At 58.1% G+C, this 23,817-nt stretch overlaps 1 protein-coding gene across 2 annotated transcripts; it reads left to right on the top strand.

The window, feature by feature from the left end:
* Positions 1-2,407: 2,407 nt before the first annotated feature.
* On the top strand, positions 2,408-23,424 carry ASB2 (ankyrin repeat and SOCS box containing 2). Of its 2 annotated transcripts, XM_040975116.1 has the most exons (10): positions 6,654-6,689; positions 7,063-7,155; positions 8,306-8,410; positions 9,993-10,159; positions 10,810-10,965; positions 12,484-12,729; positions 14,305-14,476; positions 18,615-19,179; positions 20,154-20,307; positions 22,835-23,424. In XM_040975116.1, exons 3-10 carry the CDS (start codon positions 8,346-8,348, stop codon positions 22,969-22,971), a joined length of 1,662 nt encoding a protein of 553 aa, XP_040831050.1. In that variant the 5' UTR covers positions 6,654-6,689; positions 7,063-7,155; positions 8,306-8,345; the 3' UTR covers positions 22,972-23,424. The 2 variants fall into 2 exon arrangements, with proteins under 2 accessions (XP_040831048.1, XP_040831050.1); XM_040975114.1 differs by lacking the exons at positions 6,654-6,689; positions 7,063-7,155 and adding an exon at positions 2,408-2,684.
* The last annotated feature ends 393 nt before the right edge of the window (positions 23,425-23,817 follow it).

A 23,817-nucleotide genomic window follows, 5' to 3' on the forward strand; every position in this document is an offset into this window, starting at 1 on the left:
GGGCTTCTAGAAAGGGCTCAGCACGGGGCCTGGGGTAAGCCTCTCACCCTAGCTCTCCCTTCCCCTGCCCGTGTGTGCCACCCACACTGCCATCCCCCGTGGGTTTCTGCCTGAGTTCCCTGGCTGATCAGTTCCCCCACTGGTGGCTCCCAGTCACCTAGACAGCTTTTCCAATCAATATAGCAGTAGGGCCACACTCTTGGGGTGACTGGGGCCAAGCACTGATACCTTCTGAAACCCATTTGGCTGCCTTTAAAAATGAAAGCAAAACAACAATTAAAAAACTTTCTGAAAATTGATGTGCAAGTCTTGGGGGAGAGATTTTCCACCTGCTGGTTCACAGCAGCTGGAACTGAGCCAGGAGCCTGGAACGCCATCCCAGTCTCCCACATGGCCTCCACCTGGGCCATCTTCCACTGCTTTGCCAAGGGCATTAGCAGGGAGCTAGGTTGAAAGGGTAGCAGCCAGTATTTGTACTGGTGGGCAAATGGGATGATGGCACATTGCAGGTGCTGGCACCTCACACATGTGTGACCATGCTGGCTGGGCAGAGCGGAGTCCCTGCTTCCCAGGAGTAATAACATGGCCTTTCTTGCTACTGCCTGTATTTTAGTCACAATCTGTGTTGTAGAGAATGCTCCCTCTACTTCCCCAGAAGCGCTCACTGCCTACAGTCTGGGTGTGACACCAGCAGGAGCCTCCCAGGGTTGTGTGCTCCAGCCAGCAGAGCCAGTAACACGGACGGGGAGAGGGTCTGGGGATGACGCACCTACAGACCAGTGATGGTAGAAGTCTCTCCGAAGCCGCCTTCAGTACTCCTTCTATACTCTTTCCCCCAAGTCCTTTAGCCAAACAATAAGATGCCGCTGAGTCCCATTAGTCCAGGTGCTTTTAGCCACAAGCCCATCTCCTGTTACTACTCAGCTAAATGAGCGCTAATTAACTCCTTAGCCCACAACAGCTCCTGTGTCTTGATGACAGCGAGAGGCCCCATGGGGTGTTCGCCTGTTCCTGCCCCAGAGGCCCCATGGGGTGTCACATGGTGTATCCACCAGCACCTGCCCATTCACAGAAGCACTCTGCGTTGCTAACCTCCCCACTTGCTCAGCACAGCTCTGTGTCCGTAAGCAGCACCTTGAGGGGCACAGGCGGCGAACGGAACCTCAGAGGAGTCACCCACATGGGAGCCAAGACCCCACAGGCTCCCAATGGTCTCCCTGTACCTCCTCCCAGTTACCAACCTCCAGAAGTTGCCTCGCCTCTCCTTAGATTGATGCTTCCTGCTTTGGACTTGGTATAAGTTGAGTCATGGGAAAGTGGTCTCGTCTGGCCAGCTGGTTTGGCCGCTGTGGGTGGCCTTCTTCCATGTGCGTCGTGCCTACCACCCTCACACGGACACATCAGCGTGTGTTAACCCATGACAATACGAATACATCCTTGGGGAGTGCCCAGCTAGGCTCATTGTGAACATACTCCACCGGCCGATTGAAAGCTGTGCCTTTGGGTAAACGTGTGGGCGTGATTCTTCAGGGCACAAGGCCAGGAAGGGGGTTTTTAAGTTGCAGGAGAGGTGTGTGCCCAGCTGTGGCCAGCACATCAGGCTTCCCAAGTGGCCCTGCAGTTGCTCTCTCTAGCATGGCAGGGCTGGGTTCCGGCTGCGCCCCACCTCGCCCCATGCTGGAGGTTTTCATTGTTGCCAGGTGCTGTTCATTGACGCCCTTCTGGTGGGTGAGTTAGGGTTCTCACCTCAATCTCCTCAAAGTGACCTGCGTTTCCTTTTGTGGCTGGCCTCCAAGAGACAAGGAAGGAATCCCTGCTTAAAAACAAACAAAACAAAAAACCAAGATGGGCACAGGTGCTTTGGGTGGTCCCTGGCATTCACTTCATTCCCTGAGAGCAGGCACCTGGCAAGGGCAGAGTCTCCGATAACACCAGGGCCGATCGCGTGGCTGGTGGAGTTTTAGCTAACGCATGGGGTCTCAGGTAAGGAGCTGTGTCTCCTTCACCTCAGCCTGCTCAACTAAGTGGGCAGCAACAGCAACACGTGGCCGGCGATGGTTGCATAGATGGGCGGGGTGCATGGGTGGATGAATATCGGATCTTCAAAAAACTCCACAGAAAATGTGTACTATGAAAAAACTAGGCGCTGATATTCAAAAGTGGGGTGTTTTTTTTTTGGTACTAAAACATATATATATGTATTTTAATGCCTCTTTCCAGAAACCTTTAAAAGTACCCCCAGTAGGTGGGTGGGTAGATAGCAGGGTGTAGGAAGGGTGGGCAAGTGGGTGGATGCATGGATGAGTGGCCGGTGGCTGTGGGAGGAGGAAAGTACAGCCTTGCTGTGGGTGAGCACGGCCATCCTGCCCAATGGTTGGTAACCAGGATGGCCACGGTCTCTTCACAGGGTTTTCGGACTTGCCCTTGACTCCTCTTCATTGAGTGGCTCTTCTGGAGGGCCAGGGAGAGCAGAGGAGGATGGCAACGGAGATCAGTGCCCGGGGCGGGCAGCGCGCCATCGGGCAGGAGGAGTACAGCCTCTACAGCAGCCTGAGCGAGGAGGAGCTGGTCCACATGGCCATCGAGCAGAGCCTGGCTGACAAGACGCGGGGCCCGGCCGCCCCCGAGGCCGCCGGCTGCAGCCACACCAACCACCAGCCCGCACGCTGCTCCCCCAGCACCAGGTGAGCGAGAAGGGGCCGGCCTCTGAGAAGTGGGCAGCAGTTGAGGCGTGCTGGCCTCCCCCAACACCTTCCAGTGCCTTAAGGACTTGTGTCTGTCTTCTGAGCTCACGGAGATGGTGCCAAGTACTTTGCAAACTGCTGTCCAGCTGGCCCTTACTACCCACGGGGCATGGGTGTCAGAAGTCCCTAGAGACTTTCAGATGTCAAAACCCCTTATATAAAATGGCTTAGGGTTTGTATATGACCTAGGCGCACCCTGCCAGGGACTTTGCCATCTCTAGATCGTTGATAATGTGCTCAGGAAAAAAAGACAGTCTCTCTCCCCAGATATTTTTGGTTGGCTTACTCCATGGATGCAGAACATGAAGATACAGGGGACGACTGCATACCCTTGCATGATTTAGCCCTAGACAGATCCCACGTCCCATTCTACAGATGAGAAAAGTGGAGCCCCAGGCCGAGAAACCAGTCCAGGGCCCGCAGCTAGGGGGTGCTGCTGCAGACATGGGGCTGTCTGCTTCCAAGGCTTGCGTGGGTCTGGCCTTGCAGTTAACATCTGGTGGCCGTTAGAGACCCAATTAGAAAGACACAAACCCAGAGTCTGGGGGGGTTAACTCCCTGTGACCCCTGCTGGAGGAGGCTCTGGTTCCTGTTGTGACTGGAGGCAGACCACAGCTTCCTGCTTCTCAGCTAGGATCAGATAGAGAGAGCAGAGGCTGCAGCAGGGTCCTGGGGCAGCTGCGGCATGGCTTCTGCCCATGGGGAGCCCCTCCCAGGACTCCCGGGGGGCACTCAGGAGCCTTAGCCCTTCTCCCTCCAACTGGAGGTGAAGAAGCGGGGACCAGCATGGGCCGCAGCCTGTCTCCATCCTCCTGGAACAGAAAGTCTCATGGGGAAGTGAAACCCCTCCCCCATGGTCACACCCTCTGCTAAGACCTGGCACAGGTCACCCCCCTCTCCAGGTGGAACCTGGGACCACCTAACCCAAGGTTATGCCGAATGGAGTCCTCCTCCTTCCCCCGTGCGCACACTTCTGGCACGCGAGAATTCACTCAGTGCTTTCGGAAGCCGCACAGGTTGATGGTGGTCCTGTGGCTGCTACACGGATCATACCGAACACGTGCCCTGCAGGGCCAGGAAGCGGAGCACGGCTGGTCTATTTTGTTGACATTGCCAGGGCTGCTTTCTGCTTCCTCTCCAGCCCCTACCCTGAAATAGGGTTCTGGCCACGGAGGCTCCAGGTCCCCAGACCCACAATTCAGGCACACTCCAGCTCACACACCCAAGCCCAAGGAGCTTGTCACCCATGATTCGGACCCGGAGTGCCTTTGAGGAGTGGTGACACACCTGTCCCCAGGGTGCTCCAGGTGTCTCTTCCAGCTCTTTTCCATCCTAAGGTCTGTGTTAGCTGTCCCCAGGCACTGCCCTGAGCATGCTCACAAGACTTCCTTCTGACCTGGTTCCTGCTTGGCCTTGACCGTGACTTACGCTTCCTAGTTGTCTGTTTCAGTCCCTAACCTAAATTCCTGCAGTCCAGGGGCCTCCTGTCAGTCTGCCAGGGTCTGACCCAGGACAAGCACCTGCAGCTGTGAGCGGATAACTGAGTGCGTAAAGGGATGGGATGTGTAGCATTGGAGGCTTGCCCCCTTCCTAAGCCACTCACTGGCTGTGCAGCCTTGGGCCAGTGGCTCTCCCTTCCCGAGCCCCACTGACTTCGTTCCTCAAACAGAAAAGCAAAGGCTTGCCTGTTCACCCTGTGGCTTTCTTCCAAAGGGCATAGTTGAGGAGGCAGGTGTGGGAATGTCCCAGTGCCCTGAGCTTGCCCGAGTACACTGACCAGCCGTCCTGTGGCCAGGTCTGTCTCACACATCAGCTTGCATGTCACCCTGTGAAGGCCTCCTGAGGTGTCGCCATCTACACGGTGGCCTGTATGTCTGTCTGGAGACAGGAAGCAGCTGCTGTGTCCACAGCTGAGAGCCTGTGTGACTAACGTATCTCTATATATTTGACAAATGCATGAACTTCAAAACCAACGGAGTGGGCCAGGCATGCTTCTGAGCAGTTAGCGTTACCCGAGTCTCACACCAGAGCGCCTGGGGTCAATCCCGGCTCCAGTTCGGCTCCAGCTTCCCGGCTAACTGGGTTCCTGCTTCGGCATGGCCCAGACTCGCCTCATTTGGGCATTTAGGGGACAAATCGACAGGTGGGCGAGCTCTCTATCCAAAAATCCAATGGGTCATTATCTTCTCCTGACCCAAATGACAGTCACTGAGCCTTCGGGGTCCCAGGTAGGAGAGCTGGCTCAGTGCCCAAAGGGAATGGAGTTGTTCCTGTTCAGAGCTGTTATAATTCTGAAACACCTGTGCGGGTGGCTGACCAGGCGTTGGCCCCTAGGGGCATCCTGAGAGGCAGCTCTGGCATCCGGCCCTGGGAAGAGGGCGCAAGCTGTGCTTCCGGGAAGTGGGAGCCAAACGCTACCACAGATGGATGCAGCCAGTGGCTACGCATCTCTGTAGACTTCCACATTTTATCTAAGATGTTTCTAAGAAGGCGAAGGGAAGAAACGTGAAGTGGGAACTTGGGTGGGCTGCTGCCCACACAACTGCACACAGTTCCAATCCACCCGCCCACAGCTGCTGCGCACTTGCCATATGCCCTAGGGTGGTGCCTCCCCTGAACTCACAATTGAATGAGCAGAAAGGCTGGTAGGGGCATGGGGAATGGGGCAGGCAGACACCATGCAGGGACAGGACTCGCGGTCTCCCAGGGGCAGGGGCCAGGGGTTACAGGGGCTGCACAGGAGCTTGGTGTGGTAACACGCAGCAGAGCTGCTGCTGCTGGAACCCACGACCTTCTCCACTGGTGGCTCGGTTCTGGCTGACCCAGGAAGCGCAGATCTGCCTGAAGGAGGCTGGCTGCAGAGACTACAGGAATGGGTGTGCAGCAGTGCCAGAGGTTCTGCCCACTCCTCCCAGGAGGCTGGCCTTGCTACCCTGGGGTTTGAGCTCTTCACCACTCCAAAGGCTCTAGTTTAATTGTCCTGACTCCAATTCATTCGTTTACATCCATAAAGCACCTACTGTGTGCCTGGCCTTGTCCTCTTGCTGCATAAGGATCTGATGCAGCGACACACAGTGGCAAGCATGGGAGCCTTTTCACTGGCACCTACTACGCGCCTCAGCGTAGCTACCTTCCTGGACAGGCAGGTTCTCACCGCTTGACCTTGTCTGCAGCTGGGCCCTCCAGGCCTGACGCTACATGACCCACAGGCAGCCTTCAATGTCATGACCTGCGCTCACATCCTCCCTGGGCCAGGTTCCTCTCTCACCTCTGCTGACTCAGCCCTGTGGTTGCTGGGCTGGGTAATGTCAGTGGGGAAGTGGGGCCTCCAGCCTCAATCAGCAACAGCACAGAACAGAGCTGGAGCTCGGCTTCCTCCTGCTGCTTCCTCCCCCGGCTCTGAGACAAGTCACAGTGACCCCAAGTAATGACACCCCAAATCCAGAGCTCCACAGCCCCCCGCTGGACGTCGGTCGGCCTGCCATGGCTCTGTGGTTGTGGCTGTGTCCTCATCTACGCTCCTACCCCGTGAAGGCCTGGAGCCTGTCTGTGGTCCTCTGTCCCTGGCACAGAGCCAGGAAACCCGTGCTGATTGGAACTCAGTCTGTCTGTTTCCCCATCCACATAATGGGAGCAACAAGCCCCTGCTTCCCTCAGGAGGAGACTGACTAGGCTCTGGAGATGTTTGTCCTGCACGCTCACGTGTGAGGGGACATCCCTGCCAACGCCTCACTCCTGCCCCTACCACCATGGCTACCGTGCAGAGGAAGACCCTACATTCAGACCTGGGGAGGTGGTGCTTGGCTGCTGCAGCTACGATGATGCTTTTTATCTAAAAACATCCTGCACAGAGAGGGGTGGAAGCCACACCCCCCTGGGTGAGGGTGGCAGACACAGCTGAGGATTGCACAGAGAGAAGCTCAGGGCTTGTGTGAGACTGCCGAGGTGCGCTGACCCCCGCCGCCTTCCACCTGCCCAGCCCCTCCCGCGGCAGCTTTGTTGGACCTGCAGACATTGACCCTGGCTGGGCCGGGCTCTGCACATTGCTTCTCAGACAGGGCTGTTGGATCTGTTGGGCGCATAGAGCTTTTCCACAGCTACATGAGTGGTGAGAAATTCCCCAATCCCGTGCTGCCCTCCATTTTGTAAATGAGGAAACCGAGGCACGAAGGAGTGACAGGGCTTGTGGGAAGCTAGGGGACCTGCTGACGTGGAGGCAGCGGAGTGGGTGGCAGAAGGAACAGGCATTTGGAGCAGTGGTGCTGACAGAGGGCGCACGTGAGGGTCCCAGCTCGGCTTACGCACCTGTTGCCTGCAGGCAGGTGGCCTTCTCTGGGTGTCCCCCAACCCCAGGGCGAATGAGCTAGGATTCGTGTGTGAACACAGACGGAGGAGTCTTGCTCAACCCAGGGTGAGTCAGAAGGAGAGAGTGATAAGGAGACGGCAGAGGTGGTGAGAGCAGCAGGGGGATGGCAAGGATGAGATCTGCAGATGGCTCGCGTGAGAGTCAGTGGCCTCTGTCTCCTTGCTCTCTCCTCTGCAGCACAGGATGCTGGTCACCAGGGACCATGCCCTCCTTAATCCTACACACAGCTAGCCGCCCCCATCCGACCCCCGCCCCAACTCAGGTGACGGCCCAGAATTGAAGGTTCGTAGGCTGACCTGTAGGAGAGGGCCAATGGGGTGCTCTTGTCTCCTTCCCGCCCCTCCCTACTTCAGGCCAGCCCAGAGGCATGGAGGGCCTGCCAGCCTCCGGGTCGCCCTCACAGCTGCCTGATGGGATTGGCCAAGCCAGCATCCACACTGGGGCTGGCAAGAAAGCAAGGGTCATCCTGTGCCCAGCCTTTGTCTGTCCCTGGCCCCCAGAATGCCCTGTACCCCATTTCCAAGCCAGACCTCCCCTGTTCTCCAACAGGTGCAAGCACTGGGACCAGACAGGGCCAGACAGGGCCAGCCTGTGCCAGGTCCCATGGCCAGAAGTACCCAAGCCTGGGCTTAAGGTCGTATCTCTCTGCTGGACTCTAAGCCCTGGCCCCACTGTCCTTCTTAAGGCCTCCCTGGCTGTAACCTGCAGACTGCCCAGCCCTGGGGTCTCAGCTCAGCTGCCCTGTCTCCCGGCCTGCCCCTACACACCTCTCGTGCAGCCCACGTAGGATGTGCCTGGGCAACTGCCAAAGCCTGAGCTGCTCGGGTCCTGTGACCTGCCAGGGAACGAATGTCACCTTGCTTCCTCTCTGCTGTCTTGTGGTTGGCTGGGGAGGGGGCTGGTCAGGCCGGTGGTGAGGTTAACCTCATTGTTGTCTTATATGGTCATTTAAATCTCCCAGGGCTTTCTCCAAGGGCCAAAAATAATCTGGAGCCACAGCAGCTGTGTCCAGCGCCCAGAGAGGACCAGGCCATCTGCTCTGGCTCAGCGCCCCTGTCTGCTGTCGCTCAGCGCCCCTGTCTGCTCTCACTCAGCTGCTCGCGCTCTCTCCATCCTCGCTTCTGCCTGCAGTCATGACCCGATTCTCCTACGCAGAATACTTCGCCCTTTTTCACTCCCACCCTGCACCTTCCAGGTCTGCCGTGCCCCCCGAGAGTCCCCCAGCCCCGGCACCCATGGGCTTGTTCCAAGGGGTCCTGCAGAAATACAGCAGCAGCTTGTTCAAGACTTCACAGCCGGCGTAAGTGACCCCTGTCCCCCAGCCCTGGACACGGTCAGCTCTGGTGTGCATGCTCTCTGTTGGGGTGGCCGGGAGGGTGGGGTGGGAGGCAGCACCCCCAGGAGGGCAGGGGGCACCTCATAGCAAATCTCGTCCAGGTGCCCCACCTCCCGGTGACCCAGCTGCTCCCCGCTACATTGGGCTCTACTGTCAGGCTGATGTGGGGCTCCAAGATCTGGATGACCCCAGAAAGGGGTGCTGCGGGAAGGGGCGCCCCCCGGGGCTCTGAATGCAGGACTCAGCAGGAGGGAGGGGAGGCAAGGCCCCTGACCCTGGAGCAGGGATTCTACTGTCTTGCCTGTTTGCTTCCTGGCTCCCTGGGGGCAGCCCGGACACTGCACACACCCACACGTTTGACTTTCGTTTCGCTATGTGGCTTTTCTTTGTTAGGTGTCAGGTGCGAACATCTGGGCTTCTTGGCTGCCTGGGTAGTCGCGCTGTCGCTGTCCGCCTCCCTTCTCGGCATCCCTGGGACCCTAGAGACAGTAGAAATTGAATGCTCTCTTCCACCCGACGCCTATTCCTGGCTCCTTGCTGTGCAGAGGGGCAACTGGCCAGCTCTTGGGCCTTGCTGCCCCCGCCCCCTGGTGCCACATACGAGTGGGGCCAGCCACTGGGACAAAGGGTCCCAGTGCTGGTCTCAGCCCAGAGTCACTGCAGGGACCAGGTGGCCTCCAGTATGCCCCCTTGGGGTGTGACGCTGAAGCTGTGGCCCCTTGTCAGAGGCTGGTCCTTCAGCGGGGCTCCACCAGGGAAGGGCGGCACCTACCGACGGGGGGCACTGGCTGCTCTTTGGGGGTGCCTCTCAGCGGACAGGGTGGTGATGGTGTGGACACTTCTGGTTGGTTTCCCACTGTCCTTGCTGGGACCGGGGCCTGAGTGACTTCTGTGCTCTGTGCTATTAATAACCAGGGAGGTTCAGCGTTAGGAGGAAGTGCAGCTCACACTGGTGGGGGAGGGATGGCGGGGGCAGGCACTGGTGCTGGAGACCCCAGGGACCGGCCTGTGACCTCACGGCTCTGTCTGGACAATGGGGCCCCTTCCCAGAAGTAGGTCTGGGAGTCACAGCCATCATGGTCTTCCCTGACTCTTTAAGACTCAGGGAATAACACTGAATGAATGAATGAATGAGTGAGCCATGCACCTGAAGTTGCCAAACAAGAACGTCTTTCTGACTGACGTTCAGAACTGCCAGCTTCCAAGTTACGCTTTGTTGAGGTGTTTGCATTTTTCAATAGTCAGGGGTTGTGGGAGTGAAGACCAGAAAAGGGAGCTGGATGGCTCCTAAGAGAGGTCTGATCCCCTCTGAGGACCCCCTGCCTGCCTTCCAGGCCGGGCAGGTGGACGGGCTGGGTGAGCACAGCTGGCTGAGGCTCAAACACCTCCCTGTGCATCCCCCTAGAGAGGGTCTGGCAGGAATGCCGCAGGAAGCCACTAGATGGGGTTGGCCCCTGAGCTACTGTGGACACTGGAGCTCCCTCTTACACCCCAGAGCCTCTGTGGGTTGCACCAGCTCTGGGCATGATTGTTGCTTACTCTCTAGGGCCGTGGACCCCGTGCTGAAGGCCATCAAGGACGGTGATGACGAGGCCTTGAGAGCCATGATCAAGGAAGGGAAAAACCTGGCGGAACCCAACAAGGAGGGCTGGCTACCACTGCACGAGGCCGCTTACTATGGCCAGCTGGGTTGCCTGAAGCTGCTGCAGCAGGGTGAGTGAGCCGGCCAGGGCTGGGGGGAGAGCCGCTAGGGGACGCTCTGTCCCTAGTGGGGAGGGCAAGTGATCCCCCAGTGCTTGGCCATTGACATCACCAGGTTGGAAGAGCTGAAGCGACGTGTCCTCCCTCCATACCCTCCCTAGAGTTCCCCCCCACCATCACCACCACCAAAACACACAAACCCTGATTCCCTGCTTCTGCTGTTGCCTTTCCAGGCTTCCAAGGGCAGGTCAGCCTAATTCCTAGAAAAGGGTTGAGAGGCTTGACTTTTGAAAGAGCCACAGCCAGCTTGTTCCAGAATGTTCCAGGGGCTGATTTGGTGTGAAGAATGTTGCAGCTGTGCCTGGGCCCTGCCAAGGCTGCCCCTAGCAGCTGGGGGACCCTGGGCCGGTCATGCTTCTCTCAGAGCCCCAGCTCTCTGCTGAGCCAGGGGCTGGTGGGAACCCCTTCAGGCAAGCAACACCCCGGCCCTGCAGCAGGGCCCAACCAGGGAAGGCTTCCCAGAGGAGGTGGCCTCTGAGGCCGGCTTGCAGGACCACGAAGCTAACACAAAGGACCTGGAGGAAGCAGGAGTGGCCTTGTTGATGGGGTGGGAAGAGGCAGGTGCTGCCATCCTTTCTGAACTGGTCCCTTGCTCCTCCCAGCATATCCCGGGACCATTGACCAGCGCACGCTGCAGGAGGAGACAGCCCTCTACCTGGCAACATGCAGAGGCCACCTGGACTGTCTGCTCGAGCTGCTCAAGGCGGGCGCAGAGCCTGACATCTCCAACAAGTCCCGAGAGACTCCACTCTACAAAGGTAAGCCCCGACCACCCACCAAGGTGGGCTGCCTGGAGGAGAAGTCCAGATGCTGGGATGGGCAACAAGGACCAGTGCTCCCATAAGTGCATAACCCTACCTTGTGCCCTACCTTCCCCCCGCCCTGCCCTGGGGATCTCCTTGGAAGGGGGTAGGGCCTGCTCAGACACATCCACCCATGCTCATGGCCAGCCCATGCTTCCTGTGTGGCATTCTGGAGAGCTCTGGGGGCTCACTGGTGGAGAAAGCTTCACCTGTGACCGTGGGGGAAAGAGCTTGGCAGGCGACATTCAGGGAGTGTGGGCCAGAGGCCCTGATGCCAGAGCCGGAACCCTAGGAACCTAGCAGCTGGCCAAGCCCAGGACACACAGTTGTGAGTGAGGCTCCTTGGCAGGGCAGTGGGGAGGGGGCGCTTGTCTTTGCCACGCTTGTGCCCAAAAAGTGAAACTTCCTACCTCTCCAAGGACATTGGCTGTTGCCCTTACAGTGCCGACAGGGACATCAGAATAATCCTAACAGCAAATGTGAATCTGGTGCCTGCCATGCATCAGTACAGGTTTTCTCTTGAGCATCGATATTCATCAATACACAGAGCAGGTGCAGCTGGAGTCCTCACATAGCTGTGGGTGAGGCCCCAAGGCACAGAGGTGTGAAGTGAGCCGCCCACGATCATGAAGCCTGCAAGGGGCAGACTTGGGGTGGCTCTGGGAAGCAGACGCCAGTGCCCCCTTGAAGTCTGTGCCAGCAACCAGTCTGCATGCGCATACCAGGCTGTCCCTCTGAGAAAGTACAAATGTCCCTGACTTCCCGTGAGCACTTGCAGTTGTCCATGGGCAGTGGCAGCTGGGTGGCAACAGGTAACTGGACCTACTGCTGACCCAGGGAGCAAGCGGCGTCCCTGGAGCCCGAGCCTGCCAGGCCTCAGCATTCCCAGCGTCAGCTCCCAGACTGCCGGGCACGTCACAGCAGGGAAAGCTGGAGAGGCAGTGGAGCAGGGAACGACAGGGCTGACTGTGCCAGGACCTTCTTTGATCCAGGATGGACACCACAAAGTTTGCAGGAGACAGGGACCAGCTGCAGCTCCCTGGTGACTGGCCAAGAGTTTAGAGAGAGAGAAGGCTTAAGGGGAGGACCAGGCAGCTGGAGAGGTGTGAGGTGCTGTACTCACATGACAGGCTTCCCCACTGTCAATGGCAGGTGTGAAGTTCTGTGGCTTAATATCTTATATATTATAAGCCTTGGGCAAGTCACTCACCCTTTCTGTACCTCACCTTCCTCATCTGTGAAAGGGGCCACTAGCCCTGCCTCCCTGAAGCAGGGTGTGGGAGGAGCACCGGAGCTAATCACACAAGCCAAGTGTCTGATCGCACTCTGGGCCCCGGGTTCAGGGCAGGGATTTGGACATAGCACAGAACCAGTGGGTGTCTGCAGAGTGACTGGCTGGTTGCTCAGGAGCAGACGGACAAACCCAGGGAAGCCAGGCCCTACTGACCACCTCGCTTCTGTCCCGGCCCCCAGCCTGTGAGCGAAAGAACGCGGAGGCAGTGAGGATCCTGGTACAGCACAACGCGGATGCCAACCACCGCTGCAACCGCGGCTGGACCGCTCTGCACGAGTCTGTCTCGCGCAACGACCTGGAGGTGATGGAGATCCTGGTGGATGGAGGGGCCAAGGTGGAAGCCAAGAACACCTACGGCATCACCCCCTTGTTCGTGGCTGCCCAGAGCGGACAGCTTGATGCCCTGAGGTTCCTAGCCAAGCATGGTGAGTGGCCAAGAGTCGGGGGCTGGGGTAGAGAGCATGGGATCTTCTAGGTGGCTCAACTAGGAAGGATATCAGAACTCAGGGCTAAGGCGTGAAAGATTCCTTTTCCTGGAAGCTTTCTGGCTTCTTTTCTCTCAGGGAAAAGGAAGTTTCTAGAACTACTTTAGCTTGTGGTAAGTTAGAGGGGCCCTGGAGTGTTTCTGGAGCCAAATGGGGTAGCTGATGTCTCCATCCCATTTTATCGATGAACAGACTGAGGCTGAGGAAGGCTGAACTCCTGGGCGCATTCAGATCTGGATTCTGAACACGTCCGTCTGGCTGCAGGCAGTGTTCTCATTGCACTTGACCTCAGCACTTTGGCCCATAAGGGCAGCCAGCGTGGGGCTATGTCCAGAGAAGCGTGAGACTCAGCATGTGGCTGAGCGGTTGGAAAAACAGAGGCGAGGCCCTTCCCTGCGGCTAGGGACAAATCTGCACCGACCCAGGACCCAGATTGGTGTGAGAACAAAGGGGTCTGGGCAGGGTCCCAGGAGGCTGGGGGCTGAGGGTTGGAGGCTCAGCAGGCTAGGATGGGCCGCTAAGCGGGGACAGCTGCCTCGCCTCCCACCCGCACTCTGAGCCAGGGGCTGTGGCCTTCAGGGCGGGGGCTGGCTTTCAATCCAAATATTTCTCGAGTGTGGGAAGCAGCAGGTGGAGACCGGGCCTTCCAGAAGGGCTGGCTTTGATAGTTCAGTGGGGTCAGAGCAGCCCCGACTCCCCACCCTGCCGGGGGAGGAGACCACATCCCCCCGTGGGCACTGGCTGTGCCCTTCCCCATGCCAGTCCCTGTGCACATGCTTGCTCATGGGACCTGGAGGGTTAGGGCCTGTCATTCCGGTCTTCATGCTAGAGACGCAGGCCATACAGCTCGAAATGCAAAACATCGACCTGATTCTCTCCGTCCTAAGCCTACTTTTCCAGCCAGATCAAGCGGAGTCGCTGCCCGTGATGCCGCTGGCATCCCAGATCAGAATGCTGGTTTGAGTCCTGGCTGCTCTGCTTCCAGTTCAGCTCCCTACTAATATGCCAGGCAAGCACCCAGATGGCCCAAGGGTTTGGTCCCCTGCCACCCAAGTGGGAGAGCCAGGTGGAGTTCCTGGTCCCTGGCTTCAGCCTGGCCCAACTCTGGTCATTGTAGCTATTTGGGGAGTGAACCCGCAGATGGAAAATTTTCTCTCTCTTTGCCTTTCAAATAAATACAATGAATAAATCTTTTTTAAAAGGCAAAAGAGCCTGGTCTCACCATCACTGAAAATAAAACCCCCAGAAGTCCTGAGATCCAGAGAGGTGTGTGGCTGATACAAGCCTTGACTAGCAGCCCTGATGTGTCACAGCTGTCTGTTAGCAAGGAGGTAACGTGGACACAGCACAGTGCCCAGCTGCTGGCCTCTCGGCGGCCTCAGCTCTGGTGAGCAGCTCACTGCGCATAGCCCAGGACAGTCCTGTCCTTTCTAATTGGAGGGCGATAAAGTCCGCCAAGTGCCACAGTGGTGGCAGCTGCCCCCATCACACACCCCCCTGCTTCTCCTCCCCCAGGTGCTGACATCAACACGCAGGCCAGCGACAGCGCGTCAGCCCTCTATGAGGCCTGCAAGAATGAGCATGAGGATGTGGTGGAGTTCCTGCTGGCGCAGGGCGCCGATGCCAACAGGGCCAACAAGGACGGCTTCCTCCCGCTGCACGTGGCCTCCAAAAAGGGTAACTACAGGTGAGCACAGGAGCCTGCACAGCCACCATCCCAGGGACCGGCAGGGAGGGGTGGGGCGGGGGCGAGGCCTGCTCCAGTGTCCCACCCACAGGACGAGGAATGCCCAGCAAAGCTGCAAGTACAGGATGGAAGGGACACCTGTAACACGGCCATGGCCGACATGACACCAAGTGCTTCCCCAGCCTGTGCCAGTGCCACACATTGTACACGTAACCCATTCTTTTTGTCACCCCCGGGGGTGGACACTGCTGCCAGCTCTCCTTTGCAGGTGGGGAGGCCCAGAGGGGCTGAGTGACTGGCCCAAATTCACTCAGTTTGGAGGGGCAGGAGTGACACTGTCTGCAGGAACTCATTCAGGGGCCAAGTGGACGCTACGGAGGGTACGAAGGGAGCCCTGCAGACAAGCGGCCGGTGTGCAGGGAATGCACTCGAGTGTAACTGCACACGCTGAGCATTCCCTGTGAGGTGCTGTTTTAAAGGCACTGTCACATTCATGAGTCGATCGATCTAAAACACAGAGACGAACAGAGCTCCCATCTGCTTTTCTTGTGGGGCGGGGGGAGGTTGAAGCCAGAAGCCAAGAGTTCAGCCAGGGCTTCACCAGTGGGTGGCAGGGACCCGAATACGTGTGCCATCACCTGCTGCCACCCACGGTGCTTGTGGGTAAGGGTGTTTACTCTCTTAAGGAATCAGGAAGAACTGAGCCGGAGAGTGACACCCCAGAGGAGGCAGCGAAAACCCCAGAGCCAGAGCTGACTCTGAGCCCCAGGCCATTCTCTGCAGGAAGCCAACACAGGGCCAGCCAGAGATGCTCCCACCCAGACCCCCAAGATGTACCCAGGGGAGACCCAGGCTTCTCTAGACCACATAACTGGCTGCAGGGCACACAGACCTGGGCTCGAATCTCTGCCTAGCTTTTCTGAAACTCAGTCTCCTCTCCTGTGAAATGGAAAACAATGACACCTGCCTCTGGGGGCCATCGTGAGGGTGGGTGACGAGGACGGACGTGGAGAGGGACTGGAAATGAAGTGCATAGTGTGTGCTCAGAGTCTCCGTGCTCCCCATCTCACAGAGCGAGAGCGCGGTCCATCACTTCTCAGCCTCAGCAACACAGGGAAGAGGGCAACACGGTCAGGCAGCGGCCGTGGGCAAGATGGCGCCATTCTCTAATAAAGAGAAGTGTTCAGTGTCCGTCAGAGCTCAACTGACACGACTTGCCTTGAGCTTGGCACCAGAGAAGGCCAAAAGTAAGCTCAGGAAGGGTCTGAGAGCTGAACATCCCCTCGACCCTGGATACCCCCTGCAATACTTACCTGCACACTGGCATCACTCTGGGGGATTGTCAAAGATTGGCTTATCTATTTAAACTGAAGTGTAACAGGGAGAAAAAAGAGAGAGAGACCACCTGCAGGTTCGCTCTCCCAAATGCTTGCGACAGCCAAGGTTACAGCAGCCCAAAGCTTTGGCCTGTTATGAACATAAAGCAGGTCTCCTCTGGCGGTGGGCAGGGACCCAACTCCTTGAGCTGTCGGCGTGGAGCATTAGCAGGAAGCTGGGGTCAGGAGCCAGAGCTGAGCCTCCAACCCGAGCACACCAATAGGAAATGCAGGTGTTCACCAAGCGCATGGCCTTGCAATGCCCTTCTAGTGGGGCTTGGCATGGAGTAAGTGCTCAGCAGGCATGACCATGGTCATTTAGAGTGGGTAATATGCCCACAGTGACCCACAGGGCCATCTGCATTGCTAGATCAAGCACCCCGGGTTGTGGATATGGTTTGGAGAGGCACGCGTGTGCAAGGAAAGCCTGGGGTTGAGAGGCAGAGCTGGCTGTGGTGCCCAGGACTGGCTACAGTGGAGGGTCTGTATGTCCTCACTATTGGGCTACTAAGGACAGCCTGCTGTGGATGAAGCTCTCAGCATGTTCCGCAGTGCCGGGCAGGACGTGAGGAGGATGCCTGAGCCAGGGACAGGAAGCAGGGCAAATTATAACCCAGGACCCTGGTTAGGACACCAGGAAAGGGGAGAGGTCAGGCATTGGGGACGGGGGTCCCTGCAAAGCACCCCACTGTGTCTGCTGGGTTGTTCCACTGGATCTCCCTGGCTTGGCCAGGCTAGGTTGGGCACAGGCATGGGCCTGGCGTGGGGAGGGGACATCCAGGGTTCTAGGGAGCGGGGGCCACTCTTCTCCCCTCTTTAGTATACTCTGAACCAGAGCACTCTCACGCCAGGGCCGCTGTTGGGGGAAGTGGGATGGCCCCAGCCTGATTGGGGGGTGTCACCCCCTGGTCCTCTGCCCTCAGTTCCACAAAGCGAGCTGAGGAAAAGAATAGGGCACACAGTGGGGCCACCTACCAGTGTCAGCTGGGAGTGGGGCATCTAGAAAGACTGGACCCCGGGCCTGCAGACACTGCCCGCGGTCCTCACTTGCCATGTGCTTTCTGTCCAACCCCACAGTCCTCTCAGTACCACCTGTGGGCCTCAGTTCCACCCTCTGTAAAACAAGTGGGATGGATAGATGAATGCCCAGACCCTACCCAGCATTGCACACTTGCTGTCTCCTGGGGAGGATCCTGGAGAAGCGTGAGTCTTTAAACAACACTTCTGGAACCTATCGTAACCTCCCATCGGTTCCCACATGCTTGCTGCTTTTCCTGGGCTGGGCAAGGGATGGTTGGAACATCCTTCTCCCTGTTCTTTCCCGTGCCTGGGCATGTCGTGGCAGTTCCAGAGCATTTGTTGGCTGTGGCCAGGGTCCAGGGGGAGGCCCCAGGCCTGCCTTTGGCCAGCACTTCTGCAGAGCGAGGTCAGGCCTCCAGCGCCTGCACAAATAGAAATTAGGAGGCAATTAGCCCCCCTGCGTGGGTGAATTTCCTTTTGAGGTTTTAGAGGCAGAATTCAGCCAAACATGGTGTCACTAACAATAATAATACTTTCCACTGAGACCACAGTGGGAGGTTGCTGGCACCTGACCTCCAGGAAGCCTGGTGCCAGGAGGAGGAGCAGCGTGGGAACAGTCCTGCTGGCACCTGCTCCCTTCTGCATAGCAACCTCCTCAGCATCCCACTGAGGGCTGGGAAGTCACCTGTCAGCAGGATTGGGGGGATTAAGGGTTTGGGAGTATGTGGCCAGAGTAGGGGTTGAAGTGTTAAAAGGCAAAACAAAGGATTCAGTGACTTAAGGTCCAGCCCCTGCACCTGCACTATGCCCTTTGATTGCTCAGTTCTCAGGCTCCTCAGTGAAGAAGGAACAGATAAGCCCTAGCTACCCCACGGACCTTCCAGGAGGGCAAAGTGGGACAAGCAAGCTGCCCTTGGGGCCACCCGGGATGGTCAGGCCTTGGAGGCCAGGCTGCCAGCATTCAAATCATCCTGGCTGACGGCTCAGAGCTGTGCGTCCTTGGGGAAGTCCCATAACTTCTCTGGGCTCTCTCTAAGCCATCTCAGGGCTGCCAGGAGGACTCAGTAGATTAACCTTGGCAGCCAGTTGAGATCATTACTGGGGGTGCGACAGGGGCCTGGGCTGCAGTGGCTCCAGCCTCAGCTGAGCATGCTCGCGGGGCTAAGGACATCTGCCTTGGAGAGGCCGGGAGAGGCTGGCAGCACCCAATCTCAGGAAAGGGTGAGCAAGCATAGATGGCTGATGTGGTGTGAGGTGCTGGGGCAGAGCTTCTCGGGACCAGGCATTTTTATCACCTGACCACCCAGAACCCCAACTCCCCCAGGTCCCCACCCATCGTGTCAGAAGGGGCCCAAGCAGATTCAGGCTTGTCTGATTCGGACAAGTCTCTCAGATTCGCTGAGGCTTGATTTGGCACATCTGCAAGGTGAAGCCAATGAGACTGGGTCCCTGGGTTGTTGCAAAGATGAAATCCAGCAAAGACTGTAGCTGGGTCGTGGATTTGCAGTCCACCTTCATCCCTACTCTGCTCTGGGACTTTGGCTGAAGCGCTCAGAATCCTTAGTGAGGACAGAAATGATCCCTGAGAACATGGTGCGGGGTAGGGGACGTCCCTCCGAAAGCTCTCCTAGTGGGACCCGTGCCCGCACCCCGAGGACTCAGCCAGCAGCTGGGTCTGACCCGGCAGTGCTCCTCTGCCACACGCTGGCTCACGCCCTCCCCGCCCTGCCCCGATCCCACAGGATCGTGCAGAGACTGCTGCCGGTAACCAGCCGCACCCGCGTGCGCCGCAGCGGCATCAGCCCGCTGCACCTGGCGGCAGAGCGCAACCACGACGCGGTGCTGGAGGCGCTGCTGGCCGCGCGCTTCGACGTGAACGCGCCGCTGGCGCCCGAGCGCGCCCGTCTCTATGAGGACCGGCGCACCTCCGCGCTCTACTTCGCCGTGGTCAACAACAACGTGTACGCCACTGAGCTGCTGCTGCTCGCCGGCGCCGACCCCAACTGTGACGTGATCAGCCCGCTGCTCGTGGCCATCCGCCACGGCTGCCTGCGCACCATGCAGCTGCTGCTGGACCACGGCGCCAACATCGACGCTTACATTGCCACGCACCCCACCGCCTTCCCCGCCACCATCATGTTCGCCATGAAGTGCCTGTCGTTGCTCAAGTTCCTCATGGACCTGGGCTGTGATGGCGAGCCCTGCTTCTCGTGCCTATATGGCAATGGCCCGCACCCGCCCGCCCCGCTGCCCTCCAGCAGGTTCAACGACGCGCCCGCCACCGACAAGGCACCCAGCGTGGTCCAGGTGGGCCGAGTAGTTACTGCGTTTTGGAGAACCCGAGCCTGTTGGCTCCAGGCAATGTGGTCTAGTGTTTGGGACACACCATCAGCAGAAGCTTGTGCAACTTTGGAGTGGGAGGTGGGGAGGGAGCGGTGGTCACGCCTCCTGAGGCAGGGTGAGCTGGCTGCGAGTATACTGCGCAATGGTGGTGACACACTTAGTGTTAACCCGCTTTGGAGCCCACAGCAGAGCCTGCTAGCACAGTATGGGAGTGGGGTGCCACCAGGCCGCGTCAGGTCCATGGAATGATCTGGTCTGGCTCTGTTATGACAACCGCTGGTGGGACCCAAAGTCCCAGCGATCTACATAGCAGGCTCATTTTTTGAGCTGACCCCTATGTATGGCCCACGAATGATGTTGCAAGTATCCAACCAGCCCTTGGCAGAAAAAAGGTTCCCCCGGCCCTGCTAGGTGGGGGTGCTTAGCTGTGGTGTCTCAACAGGGAGCTCCTTAGTCTGGTTCATGATGTGGGGGAGTTTAAGGACCCCCCCCCCCAGGACTGTTGCAGTGCAGTGGCTTCCCCTGCTGAGATGCATGTAAGTGAATTGGGGAGGAACTGGGCGGGGGGAGGAGAGGAGCAAAGCCAGACCCAGAGGCAGGAACCACCGATGTTGCTATAATGGGCAGTACTTTCCATGAAAAGGAAATCCGAAAGGCTCTCATCCTGGAGGTCAGAGTGACCGGGGCTGTCTGTGGGCGCCCTCCTGGACTCCTGTGCCCTTGTCATTTTAAAATTCCTGTGGCTGGGGTCATGTGCCCACTTCACAGAACGGGGAAGTGGAGGCTGCAGGAGCCAGCCTGTATTGAACAGCACGGGTTTTTGCAGAAGTGGGTCCTGACCTAGCCACACTTGTCCTGTGGTCAGTCTGAAGGGGGCCCAGGGTCCCCTACCGGGGGCTGTGTTTGCTGGGGTCAGCTAATACGTGCGCACTTTCCAGTTCTGCGAGTTCCTGTCTGCCCCCGAGGTGAGCCGCTGGGCGGGGCCCATCATCGACGTGCTGCTGGACTACGTGGGCAATGTACAGCTGTGCTCGCGGCTCAAGGAGCACATTGACAGCTACGAGGACTGGGCCGTCATCAAGGAGAAGGCAGGTAGGGGCTGTGCTGCTGCTGCTGGCCCCGGCCAAAGGGAGACTGACCCTTGCGGACACTTGTCCTCTTGGGCTGTATCCTCTGCTTTGTGTGGTGGAGCTGGGATTCAAACTCCCTGCCCAAGGCCCTCCACTAGATCTTTCCATGTGGTTGTGTTTATTTATTTATTTGCAAGGCAGGGAGAGAGCAAGTGAGACACACACACACACAGAGTTTCCACCTGCTGGGGCATTCCTCCAGTTAGATGTCAATAACAGCTAGAGTTGGGCCAGGTTGAAGCCAGGAGCTGGATGCTCAATCTGGGTCTCGCACGGAGCCAGCAGGGACCCAGGTACACTGAGCCATCACCTGCTACCTCCCAGGATGCACATCAGCAGGAAGCCAGAATCAGGAGCAGAGCTGGGACTAGAACCCTCTGATAGCAGGTGCAGGCGTCCTGAGTGGCCTCGCAACTGCTGTGCCAGACTCCTACCCCAATTCCTGTGCATTTGGTCACTGTTAGGCACTATTGTGGGGTCGAGCAAGGCATGGCAGTGTAGAGCACTTCAAACTGCACAGGGTCGCTCTCCTTTTAAATGTAGCTTCCTGGAGTCCTGTGCTGTGGCTCAGAAGGCTAAGCTTCTGCCTGACACTAGCATCTCGTGAGAGTGCCAGTGGGAGTCCCAGCTGCTCCACTTCTGATCCAGTTCCCAGCTAAAGCACATGGGAGGACAGGAGAAGTTGGTCCAAGTGGGCAAGACCTGGATGGAGTTCCAGGCTTCTGCTTTTGGCGCTGGCCAAGCCATGACTCATGACCATTTGAGGGAGAATGAACCAGAAGACAGGAGATCCATTTTTCTGTCACTCTGCCTTTCAAATAAATAAATATTTTTCAAAATAAATGAAAATACAGCTAGCTCCCTGGATTTGGCAGTCTGGGTGGCACCACTACCGCTGGTCCTCAGACCACCCTGGCAGCAGCCCAGAGCCCGCCTTGCCAGAAGTTCAGGGTGGCTCAAGTGAAATCCTCCCCACCTGGGTAACTGCCCAGCCCCACTCCGCTCTGCAGCTGCTGTCTGGAGTGGAGGGGATGCAGCCTGGCCAAGGCAGCCAAGGCAGCCAGGGTCTCTTGTGCAGCTTCAGAAGCAGGTGCTGTGGAAGTTGCAGGTGACAGTAATGGGCACCTTTGCAGAGGAGTCCCCGCCCAGACAGGAGTAGTTGCTGCTCCTTGCTCCTGTGTGCAGTGACGCTCTGCTCCCTTGAGCTCTGGCTCCGACTCGCCGGCTCTTTGGACCTGGACCTACTGCAGGGATTTTTTATTTGCATCACTGCCTGGGAAACATTTAAATGGAGACCTTTGATAAAGTTGCTGGAACTGCCCGTTGCCCTGGGTTGATGTGGATGCTGGCTGAGCTGTCATCCAGTGGATGTTGTCACCACCCGCCATGGCCACTAGAGGGAGCAGTGATCCATGCCGGGATGTCAGTTCTACCTGTTCTGTCTTCCCTGAGCAAGGGTAGTCCCTCCCTGCTGAACCACCGCCCAGGGGGAATAGGAGGAGGACTTTCATTTCATGTCAGTGTTTATTAACGGGCAGAACATGTAATTCTTCACCAATAGCCATTTCACTTACCTTCTGCAAACACCTGCTGCGTGCGAAGTACACTCCACCTGCTTTCTCCTTGAATGTTGTGACCTTGACTTTGATGGTTGGTCAGCCCAGCCCTCACAGCCCCGGGTCCTCTGCTCACCAGAGGAAAGATGCTGAGCTTCACCAGGGCAGCAGGGAGGCCCTGCCCCACAGCGCTGGGCATGGGCACCCTGGCTGGTCAGGGCTTCAGCTGCCCAGCCCTTGGCCCTGGCTCCGATACGTGCTATTTCGCTCATTGGTGTGTCCTTGTCTGGCACAGACTTGCCCACCCTGGGAGACCCTGCTTGGCTGTCGCAGGCCCAGTGCAGGTGACACCTCCATAGCTTTGTCCAACACAGAGGGGCCCGATATCTGCTGAGTAGAGAGGGGTGGTGGTGGTGGCACTTTGGTGGGGCAAACATCGTTCCTGTGCCCGCGCTATGCCCCAGGCTGAAATGACCCCATTATTCAATGTATCAGTCCCTGCCCTGCTGTTGCCCACTGTATCCCTACTTCCCGTGCTGGGAAAGGCAGCCAAGGGGGATTCTGGGACTTTTAGGGAGCTGCCGAGGCCCTGACCCTTTGGCCTGGCCTGTGGACCCCAGCAGAAGCCCAGAGCTGAGTCCCGTGTGTATGTGGGGGTGCACATGGGAGGTCATTTGCTGGGGCTGTGTTTGGGGTTCCAGACTGAAACAAGAGAGACATGCTAGCTCCCAGAAGCATCCCAGAACCCATTCAGCTTCACTCTATCTTGCCTGAGAAATGGGTGCAGTATCCTACCCGCTCTGGCTGGCAGCGATAGGGCTTACCAATTGCAGTACCCCTCTCCTTACCTCCCATAGTCCCCAGATCATAGATATTTATCTTGTGCCAGCTGCAAGCAGCGGGTCAGCATCTGTCTTTCCCTCCCATTTGCAGAGCCTCCCAGGCCCCTGGCGCACCTCTGCCGGCTGCGGGTTCGGAAGGCCATCGGGAAATACCGCATCAAACTCCTGGACACTTTGCCTCTCCCGGGCAGGCTGATCCGGTACCTCAAATACGAGAGCACTCAGTGACCAGGGCTTTCCACGGCGTCTCTCACGGTGTGGCCCCTAGACCCACGGGGTTGCCAGCCGGTCGCAGGAGGCAGCCACAGCGCTCTCACCAGGACTCGGGCCGGAGCTCCTCCCAGAACAGAGAATGTGATATGTCAAGTGTGCGTTGCCAGCCACCGAGTCCGCCACGGCGCTTGCCTGTCTTTGAGCCTGGGGCAGCACTGGTGGTGGTCCTGCCTGGAGAAGGCAAGGCCATCAGGGGCCCCTGGGCTGCGGCGGACGCAGATGACCTTAAGGGACCGGAGGAACTCACGTCCCAGCCTTCCCAGCATCCCTGCCCCCTGCCCTGTGTTACGCTTGACTCCCAAAGTCTTTTACCAAGTTGGTGGCCCAGGGCTGGGAGAGGGAGATCTCTGGGTCTGGGCCGGGGGGACTTTGTAAAATACAATAAATGTGCACACACATCTTCCTGCTCAGCCGATCCCGACTCCCTGAGCTGCAGGTCCTCAGCCTGGCCCTGGGCACACAGCCTTGGGGCACAACACCTTGCTGTGGTCAGGAGAGAGACCCTGGGGACTGCTTGTTGATCCTCCTGCCTTAGTCACCATGGAAACGAGTTTCAGCACAAGAAAGGGGTTAGTTGGTGCCGCCCAGCTTTCCAATTCCTAGGTGTGTCTGGCATGTGTATTCCTGCCCAGCTGTTTCCTGCCTCCTGCTCAGCTGCCACAAAGACTGAGTGACTGGGCAGGGTGGTGCTGGGGAGACTCCAAACACCGGCCACTGTGAACCACAGTGTCAGAGAGGTGGCCGTGGCCAGCCCTCGTGGAAGCATCAAATTGATCGGCCCCAAGCCCAGTCTCCCCCTCT

Source organism: Ochotona curzoniae, unplaced genomic scaffold (assembly GCF_017591425.1).
Source record: "Ochotona curzoniae isolate NIBS_2020 unplaced genomic scaffold, NIBS_Ocur_1.0 contig_2688, whole genome shotgun sequence".
Taxonomy (NCBI): domain Eukaryota; kingdom Metazoa; phylum Chordata; class Mammalia; order Lagomorpha; family Ochotonidae; genus Ochotona; species Ochotona curzoniae.

Excerpts from the sequence above, each read along its gene's own strand:
- ASB2 (XM_040975114.1), top strand. The coding sequence starts at position 2,479 with ATGGCAACGGAGATCAGTGCCCGGGGCGGGCAGCGCGCCATCGGGCAG. Across the intron at positions 12,730-14,304 it reads GAGGTTCCTAGCCAAGCATG|GTGCTGACATCAACACGCAG; the intron begins GTGAGTGGCCAA and ends CTCCTCCCCCAG. Across the intron at positions 20,308-22,834 it reads CGTCATCAAGGAGAAGGCAG|AGCCTCCCAGGCCCCTGGCG; the intron begins GTAGGGGCTGTG and ends TCCCATTTGCAG.